The 9,333-nt window shown below is 52.1% G+C and overlaps 1 protein-coding gene across 1 annotated transcript; it reads left to right on the forward strand.

The window, feature by feature from the left end:
• The first annotated feature begins 357 nt into the window (after positions 1–357).
• Spata20 (spermatogenesis associated 20) lies at positions 358–7,072 on the forward strand. The gene is made up of 15 exons (XM_032912507.1): positions 358–548; positions 648–712; positions 823–977; positions 1,052–1,195; positions 1,309–1,510; positions 1,877–2,007; positions 2,095–2,199; positions 2,415–2,489; positions 2,580–2,789; positions 2,872–3,064; positions 3,282–3,450; positions 3,705–3,916; positions 4,929–5,128; positions 6,498–6,578; positions 6,751–7,072. Exons 1-15 carry the CDS (start codon positions 424–426, stop codon positions 6,919–6,921), a joined length of 2,238 nt encoding a protein of 745 aa, XP_032768398.1. The 5' UTR covers positions 358–423; the 3' UTR covers positions 6,922–7,072.
• Positions 7,073–9,333: the final 2,261 nt, after the last annotated feature.

A 9,333-nucleotide genomic window follows, 5' to 3' on the forward strand; every position in this document is an offset into this window, starting at 1 on the left:
TTACCCTCATGCATACTAGGGATGCCTGCAGTGCAACCAATCCAGGGAGGGGCCCTCCATGGGTGATAGAACAGAGCTGGATGGACCATTCTACTCATTATGACCCTCTCTGACCTCACAGATACCCTTCCTACCGCCAAGTCCGAGAAGCTGGGGGAGACTAACCTGGCAGGGAGCCCCCAATGAGCCACCATTCCCCACCACCCCCAAAACATAAGGGGGAGCACAAAGGCCACGGTCTCCCCCGTGGTTCAGAAAGGTGGGCTGGACTGGGAGTGGAAATCTTTGAGTTTGGGTGGTCGTTAAGCTGATTTGGGAAGGTAAAGGGGAAGTGGTCTTCATTTGTGTGACCTATCTGCCCACATTAGGGGCAGCTCCTCCCGGGACAAGGACCGAAGTGCTTCAGTTAGTAATTCTGTGCCCATGCCTGCTGGGGGAAAGGCGAGTCGGACTAACTGTCCCCCACCTCCACCTCAGAAGACTGCCAATCGACTGATCAATGAGAAGTCTCCATACCTCTTACAACATGCCCACAACCCGGTGGATTGGTGAGCACTATCCCAGGGTTTCCCTTGAAGCATCTGGGGTCCCTAATCTTCCAAGACTCCCTAGGCTACTGAGTGACGTCTTCTTCATGTTGGGTCTAGGTACCCCTGGGGACAGGAAGCCTTCGACAAGGCCAAAAAAGAAAACAAACCAATTTTTCTCTCAGGTATACACTCACTGTTCCCGGGATGGGGTTTGGGGACAGGCAGGGGGTTGGGGTGAGTCCTTTGGGTCCCGGGGTCCTCTTTCTGCCCTCCTGTCCCTTTTCTATCCTAGTGGGGTACTCCACCTGTCACTGGTGCCACATGATGGAGGAAGAATCCTTCCAGAATGAAGAGATAGGGCACCTGCTCAACGAGAACTTCGTCTCCGTGATGGTGGACAGAGAGGAGAGGCCAGACGTGGACAAAGTGTACATGACTTTTGTGCAGGTGAGACATCCCTGTGACGGTCTTGTCACACCTGAGCATGGCAGCTCCCCTGATCCTGGCCCTCCCTCTTTCAGGCCACCAGTAGTGGAGGAGGCTGGCCAATGAATGTGTGGCTGACCCCCAACCTCCAGCCATTTGTTGGGGGCACCTACTTCCCACCAGAGGATGGTTTGACTCGAGTTGGCTTCCGAACAGTGTTGATGAGAATCTGTGATCAGGTGGGTGGATGCCAGGGAGAAAAGGTACCAAAGTGCAGGCTGAGGGACCTCGGGGAGCCCCCCCACCCCACCCCGTGTGTACTGACCTCCACATGTGTTCTCACCTCCTCTAGTGGAAACAGAACAAGACCACCCTTCTGGAAAACAGCCAGCGTGTCACCACAGCCCTGCTGGCCCGATCTGAGATCAGCGTGGGTGACAGACAGCTTCCGCCCTCCGCTGCCACCATGAATAGCCGCTGCTTCCAGCAGTTGGATGAGGGATATGATGAGGAGTATGGTGGCTTTGCTGAGGCCCCTAAGTTTCCCACACCTGGTCAGTGACCTCTGGCCCTGCCCTATCTAATGACCATCTAACTTAGTTAAGTGACCCAGTGTCTTTGGTCGGTCTCTCTCTCTCTCTCTCTCTCTCTCTTTTTTTGGTTCTTTTTTTCGGAGCTGGGGACCGAACCCAGGGCCTTGCCCTTCCTAGGCAAGCGCTCTACCACTGAGCTAAATCCCCAATCCCATCTTTGGTCTCTCTTGTATGGCTGTGTTGCTCTCTGGTCCCCTGTGGGCCAATGGTATTCTGACCTCTGACTCAGACAATGGCCTGTGTCCTCTAAGTGGATGGTAGAAGTTCCCATCTTCCAATCTGACAGATACTGCCTGGCCTTCTCACCCTCTCCTTCCTGCTCCACAGTGATTCTGAACTTCCTGTTCTCCTATTGGCTCAGTCATCGGGTCACCCAGGATGGCTCCCGAGCTCAGCAGATGGCTTTGCACACCCTGAAGATGATGGCCAACGGAGGCATCCGGGATCATGTGGGGCAGGTGAGGGCAGGCCAGGTTCCCTGGAGGGGCAGCAGGCCTAGTAACAGAGACTGAGATCAGACTAACCTAACCTCCTGCCTGGCCCAGGGCTTTCACCGCTACTCCACGGACCGACAGTGGCACATTCCTCACTTTGAGAAGATGCTGTATGACCAGGCACAGCTCTCGGTGGTCTACTGCCATGCCTTCCAGGTGACTTTTGCCCCTAACCTTAACCCTGGCTGCCAATCCCAAGGTCTTCCAGGTAACTGTGACTTCCTCTTAATTTCAGTCCAGAATTCCTTCTCTCGCTCTAGACACCTGGGCTTCCCTACACCCCACCCACTTTCCTGGGAGAATATCCTCTATGAATCTGAGCCCCCACCTCCCCGCCAGTGACCTTAACTTACAACCTCCACCCCCCTCAGATCTCTGGCGATGAATTCTTCTCCGATGTTGCCAAAGGCATCCTGCAGTATGTGACCCGGAATCTGAGCCATCGGGTACGTGTGTCCACTGAGGCAGGCATACCTGGGTGCAGGAGGGCTTAAGGTCTTTAAGATGATGACTAGCTAACTCTCCTATCCTCACAGTCCGGAGGCTTCTACAGTGCAGAGGATGCTGATTCTCCCCCAGAGCGGGGCGTGAAGCCCCAAGAGGGTGCTTTGTATTTGTGGACAGTCAAAGAGGTTCAACAGCTGCTCCCAGAGCCGGTGGGGGGCGCCAGCGAGCCTCTGACTTCAGGCCAGCTCCTAATGAAGCATTACGGACTCAGTGAAGCAGGCAATATCAACCCCACTCAGGTGAGGACTTTTACAGACCCAGACAAGGACCCCAGGCCCACCAAGTACACGGGCTCCTTCTGACCACGGCTGTTTCCCTCAGGATGTCAACGGGGAGATGCATGGTCAGAATGTTCTGACCGTGCGGTACTCACTAGAGCTGACCGCCGCCCGCTATGGCCTGGAGGTGGAGGCTGTGAGGGCGTTGCTCAACACAGGGCTGGAGAAGCTCTTCCAGGCCCGGAAACATAGGCCGAAAGCACACCTGGACAACAAGATGCTGGCTGCCTGGAACGGTAGGGTGACCCTCTCTGAACCTTAATTCTACTGGCCACGCCCCTTCTGTCTCCCCCCTCCTTTCTTCATAGGCCTTTTCAATTTTGATTTAGAAACAAATAAATGGAGATTTAGAGAATAATTCACTTGGAGCCACCGGGTGGGGTGGAGTGGGGTGTGTTGCCCCAGAAGAGCTCTGGTTGACCTCTTAACACCTCTGACCTCTCATTCCTCCAGGCTTGATGGTGTCTGGCTTTGCCGTGGCGGGGTCTGTCCTAGGTATGGAAAAGTTAGTCACCCAGGCCACCAACGGTGCCAAATTCCTCAAGCGGCACATGTTTGATGTGTCCAGCGGCCGCCTGAAGAGGACATGCTATGCTGGCGCTGGAGGAACTGTGGAGCAAAGGTGGGAGGTGGGGGATGGGTAGACCAAGAGGCCGTTTCCTTGTGTGATTCTCGCCCTGTTCTGCCCTTTCAGTTGACTGATCAGTCACTACTCTGCTCCCTTAACACTCTTGGGCCCATTGGCTCTTTTGGGAAATAGGCTAATGTAGCCACAGGAGAAGTGGGTATTGAGGATTAACCGAAAGAAAGCACGAGAAGTTTCTTCTCTGCTTTCCTGGGCCTGTCCTCAGACTTCCTTCTCTCCTGTACCCTTAGCAATCCGCCATGCTGGGGTTTTCTGGAGGACTATGCCTTTGTGGTGCGGGGCCTGCTGGACCTGTATGAGGCCTCACAAGAGAGCTCTTGGCTTGAGTGGGCTCTGCGCCTGCAGGACATACAGGACAAACTCTTCTGGGACACCCACGGTGGTGGCTACTTCTGCAGTGAGGCTGAGCTGGGGACAGACCTGCCTCTTCGTTTGAAGGATGGTCAGTGCTGGCCTTGGGCCCTGGGTTCGGGCTGGCGGCAGGGCATTGCAGAGGAAAATACTTGTGTAGTGTTAGAGTAAACAGCTCACGTGGGGCTGCTGGCTTCATGTCTTTATTCTATGTGACTTTGGAGGTCTCCTGATACTTCTGAACCTGCTTTCTAATATACAAATGAGGGCTAGAAGCACTCAGAGTCCTCAGAGTTAATGGAGATGTCCTTGTAGTTTTCCTGTGAGCACGCAGGGGTATCCGAAATCCACAGATTTCATTTGTTAGGCAAGAATGACTTGGTCTCTGCCTGAAGGAAGCTTACATGTGGTGGAGATAGTGAGAAATGTTTCGTCACTAGAGCTTTGAGAATACAGTAAACCTGTGACAGGTGTCAGCCAAGAGGATCTGTGCTGTCGGGGAGGCACTTGGAAGAGATTTAGGCAGAGGAGACAGTTTAATGAGAGAGCCCTAGGGGTTAGGCTGAGTGTGGAAGACAGAGAGACCAGAGAGGAGGTGCAAATGCTGGGATAAGGAAGAGAAAGCTCAGGCCACTGAGAGGGTCTGACTTGCTCTGGCTTGGATGTAAGGCGGCCATTCTGACTGTTGTAGAGATGAACGGAAACTGGGAAATCAGGGTGACCCGTTAAGAGGATGCTGACTTTTAGGCTTGGAAGGTACTGTTGAAAGCAGCCAGGGGTAGCCCATGAGATGGGGGACAGGAAAGGATTGGGAGCTGTTCAGGCAGTAGGCCAGCAGGATGTGTGGAGGAAATAGAAGAGGGGAGGGATTTGGGTGATGCCTCTCTGGCCCTGGCAGTCGGTAGTTAGACAAAGGCATCAGCCGTGAGGTAGGGAACCTGGATACCCACGGCTTAGCAGGAGAGAGGGGCTTGTGAAAAAAAAAATCAGACCATATGAACTTCCTCATCTTATCCCTGGACCCCAAAACCCAGATTCAGTCTCAGACAGGGCCCTGAAGCCCAACGACTATCCCTTGTGTACCTCCTCCTATGCCCTTGCAGACCAGGATGGCGCAGAACCCAGTGCCAACTCCGTGTCGGCCCACAACCTCCTCCGGTTACACGGCTTAACCGGCCACAAGGATTGGATGGACAAGTGCGTGTGCCTGTTGACAGCCTTCTCGGAGCGCATGCGCCGAGTTCCAGTGGCCTTGCCTGAGATGGTCCGTGCCCTCTCAGCTCAACAGCAGACTCTGAAGCAGGTAGGGAGGAGGTAAAATGTGCACTGAGACCAGGCCAGGAGGGAGGCTGGTGATGGAACAAGCTATAGTAGCCATGAATGGAGCTCCAGGGCTGCCACCAACGCTCACTTATACGTATGCAGGGGTCTCCGCTCTGGGGAGTGGAGGTGTCTGTGGGAGGGTGGTGTCAGGGGAGACAGCCTGTGAGGGCTTGTCATTGGGCTGTTTGCATATAAAGGCAAAATGGAGAGGCTAAAAGATGGGTTCCTGATGGTCTGGCGGCTGGTGAAGTGTTTCTCTGTAAAGTTCTGCATGTCAACCTGATTATTTCTGTCCCTTTGTGGTTTATTGCTATGTCAACTCTTTTGTACACACACACACACACACACACACACACACACACACACACTCACGCACATACTTTTTCTGGTTTATGTGCTGGTATGGACTAGAGGATTTGCCTGTGAATATTTGTGTGTTCCTCTGTGGGTGTATGATTGCATATGTTTATATGTGTGATGTCTGCTATGTGTGCATGTAACTATGCCTATTTGTGTGTTGTGTGCCATGCAGTGTAGCAAGTCTTCTGGACACCCCGACCTGTATTTGTATGTCCACTGCAGTGTATGACATTGCCACTAATGTGCATTCCTGATGTGTGTGTGTGTGTCTGTGTGTGTGTCTGTGTGTGTGTCTCTGTGTGTGTGTGTCTCTGTGTGTGTGTGTGTGTCTGTGTGTGTGTGTGTGTGTGTGTGTTGTGTGTGTGTCTGTGTGTGTGTGTCTGTTTCTGTGTGTGTGTGTGTCTGTGTGTGTGTCTGTGTGTGTGTGTGTGTGTGTGTGTGTGTGTGTGTCTGTGTGCGTGTGTGTGTGTGTGTGGGTGTGTGTGTGTGTGTCTGTGTGTGTGTGTGTGTGTGTGTGTGTGTGTGTGTGTGTCTGTGTGTGTGTGTGTGTCTGTCTGTGTGTCTGTGTGTGTGTGTGTGTGTGTGTGTGTGTGTGTGTGTGTGTGTGTGTCTGTGTGTGTCTGTGTGTGTCTGTGTGTGTGTGTGTCTGTGTGTGTGTCTGTGTGTGTGTCTCTGTGTGTGTGTGTGTGTGTCTGTGTGTGTGTCTGTGTGTGTGTGTGTGTGTGTTGTGTGTGTCTGTGTGTGTGTGTGTGTGTGTGTGTGTGTGTGTGTGTGTGTGTGTCTGTGTGTGTCTGTGTGTGTGTCTGTGTGTGTGTGTTTTTGTGTGTTTGCACTTGTGGAGCTTTAAATCTGTTGAATCCTCCTGATAGCTGAGGTGAGTCTCTTCCCTTTTTAGGAATTCTGGGTGGGTGGAGGATGGGGAAGCTCTGGCAGGTTTGGGGACTAGCTTCTCTCTTCCTGACACTGGATGACTTTCCTATACTGGACAGATCGTGATCTGTGGAGACCCTCAGGCCAAGGACACCAAGGCCCTGCTGCAATGTGTCCACTCCATCTACATTCCTAATAAGGTGCCCACCCCTGCAACCTTGTGTTCACTCTCTACTTCCCTCATTGTGTCTCCCTACTCAGCTCCCCACATCCTTCCTTTTGGAGGTTTAGGGGATAGGTCACTTCCCGCTGGGCTCTGCAATGACCAGTACCCTGTCCCAGGTGACACTTTGTGCTCTGCCAATATCCCAGGTGCTCATTCTGGCTGATGGAGACCCATCAAGCTTCCTGTCCCGTCAGCTTCCCTTCCTGAGCAACCTTCGACGGGTAGAAGACCGGGCCACGGTCTACATATTTGAGAACCAAGCCTGCTCCATGCCTATCACGGATCCCTGTGAATTACGAAAGCTGCTACACCAATGACTGCCCAGAACTCTCCAAGCTGGGCCAGAGGCTATGCCAAATCTATAGCCACCCCTGGGAACCCTGCCTCCAGATGATCACAGCCATCGTTGTGGCTCCCCCATGGACACCTTACTCACCATGAAATAAACCTAACAGTGTCCCGTGGTGACTTCTCTTGTGAGGGCCTGCTAACAACCGCCTGGGACCAGCCTTTCCCATGAGAGTCCACAGGTGACTCTTTTCTCTCCTCTCCTTGCCCTGTCACCTTCCATCTGGTCACTAGACTAATCTTGCCTCTGTCCACGATTAGTCAGTTGTCCAAAACCAAGTATAAGAACCAGGGTAAGGACACGGTGTGTACCTAGCTCAGAAATGGTAAGGCCCTGCTAGGAAATGACCTGCCATCTTTTCCCTTGTCTCTTTGTTTAAAGCTAAGGAAGGGACAGGGGCTCAGTATAGACCTTAATATTTAGCAGAAAGATATGTAATTAACATTAATTAATGTTTCCATGCAATGTAGTATATGCTGTGGAAACCGCAAGTACCAGGACTAAGACTTTTCTTTGAGGTTCCCATCCAACCCCAGCATCACTTCAGGAGCTCACACTCTGCCTCTTCCTGCAGAATGGTCTGGGAAAGGGCTCTCTTGCATGTGGAACATCTGTTATGTTGGAAGTCCTTCCCCAGATCCATTTGACTCCTGCTACAGAGGAAGCTGGCACCTTCCTCCTGTCCTTTGAATGTTGGGAGATGCTCTTAAATCTCACCCTTGGCAGATGAATCTCCACAGACGACCCCACATAGCTGTCATCCAGGAAGGGTAGAGCTTGGAGAGATGCTTGGAATGAGAAGGTGCAGAACAATAGGGTTGTGAGGTTGCATAGAAACTGTCTTTTTGAGATCTACTGAGCCTGAGCATCCTGCTAACCTCCAAGTCAAACAACACAGATAGCCAGAGGAAGCTTCCAGAGAGACAAAGAAGAATGGATGGGTGGGGGTGGGGGTACTGCTAAGGAGATGTCAGTACAAGGGAGGAAGGGAGCAGAAAAGAGAACTGGAGACACGAGATTGTCACACATACACATCTATCCATGGTCACTGGGACCAGAGTTGTCTCAGTCTGGGCAGCAGGCCCTTGGTGCAAGCCACCAGCCCATCTGGAGGGGATTAGCACTCTGGCCAATGAGGTCAGCTGGCCTCTTTCTTACTGGAGCCCACTCAACCTTGCCAGCAAGTCAAAGACTGGACACGTGGAGCCTGGCTTGGGGGCAGCAGGAAGGGAAAGTACAGCATGGTGAGACACAGGTGGCCATTTTGGCAACCTTAACACTATATTTGGAACGGTCTGGGCAGTTCATGTAGCCCTCTTGCCTGTGGTCTCACCGACCCTCATGAATGAAATGGTGAAGCAGGGACCTTTAGCCTACTAGGGATGGCTGTTGGAGGGCCAGAGTTGGTAGGAGTCTAGCCTGACACCCCTCAGCGTACCAGGTTCTCCCTGGGACCTTCAGAATGACAACAAAGATCACTGAGGCTGCTGCTTGCCAGGAGGTGGAGACAGGGCTATGAGGGAGAGTGCATTTGGTGTTTTCCTCCACCTGCCTGCCTTTTGCATCTCTCATTTCCCTTCCACTATCAGTTGGGAACAGGGCTGTGATATCTTGTAAATAGATTCAGAAGAAGGGATTACTTCTCCCAGGTAGGCTGGGCTAACATGACCCTTACTGGATATGGAATTGATTTAAAAGTCCCACAACATCTCTTCCTCTTGGCAAGTGCCACTTTACCTTCCTCCTCTGTGTCCTCTCTCCTGTCAGCAGGACCGTATTGAAGCAGCTAGGGCCTAGGGTCTTCTTGATTTGGGGATTATTTATCATTTCATTTCCCTGAGCCCCAGATTCTTTAACTGAGAAAGGGAAATTTCATTCGATTCCCAGATATATAGAGGTGACCAAATGGAATGGTTGCAGCGACCCCAAGTAAAGAGTACCACAAATAGGTGATTTATTTTGTTAAGGGAACCAATAGTCAGCATGAGAGGGGCAAAAGCCAGAAGGCTGCAGGGGCCTGGAGGGGCTTGCTCAGCAAGGCACATCAAAGATTCTCCAGCAAACTCGAAAGAGAGTTTGGACCGTATAGGTCTAACTTGGTGGGAAAACAGAGGCACAAATAAAGGAATTTTTTTCCTTCCTCTCCCACTTCCTGGTCATTCATCTAAAAAACTGTTTTTTTTTTCACTACATGCCCACTATGTATCAAACACTAGGCTAGGACATGCAGCAGGGAACACAGCCTAGGGCAGAGAGAAGTCTGTGCTCATCACCCCTGCCCAGGCTTCGTACTGCGAGGTTTCCCACCTTCGACTGGCTCAGTACTGTCTTCAGTATCTCTGAACCCATCGGCCACTGCTAACGACCCCCCAGAAAGGAA

This window comes from Rattus rattus, chromosome 9, assembly GCF_011064425.1.
Source record: "Rattus rattus isolate New Zealand chromosome 9, Rrattus_CSIRO_v1, whole genome shotgun sequence".
NCBI classification, from domain to species: domain Eukaryota; kingdom Metazoa; phylum Chordata; class Mammalia; order Rodentia; family Muridae; genus Rattus; species Rattus rattus.

What these genes read in the sequence shown, in the direction of transcription:
- Spata20 (XM_032912507.1), top strand. Translation starts at nt 424, where the DNA reads ATGCCTGCTGGGGGAAAGGCGAGTCGGACTAACTGTCCCCCACCTCCA. An exon ending in TGATGAGAATCTGTGATCAG is followed by an intron (nt 1,196 to 1,308) that starts GTGGGTGGATGC and finishes CACCTCCTCTAG; the next exon opens with TGGAAACAGAACAAGACCAC. An exon ending in GGAGGAACTGTGGAGCAAAG is followed by an intron (nt 3,451 to 3,704) that starts GTGGGAGGTGGG and finishes CTGTACCCTTAG; the next exon opens with CAATCCGCCATGCTGGGGTT.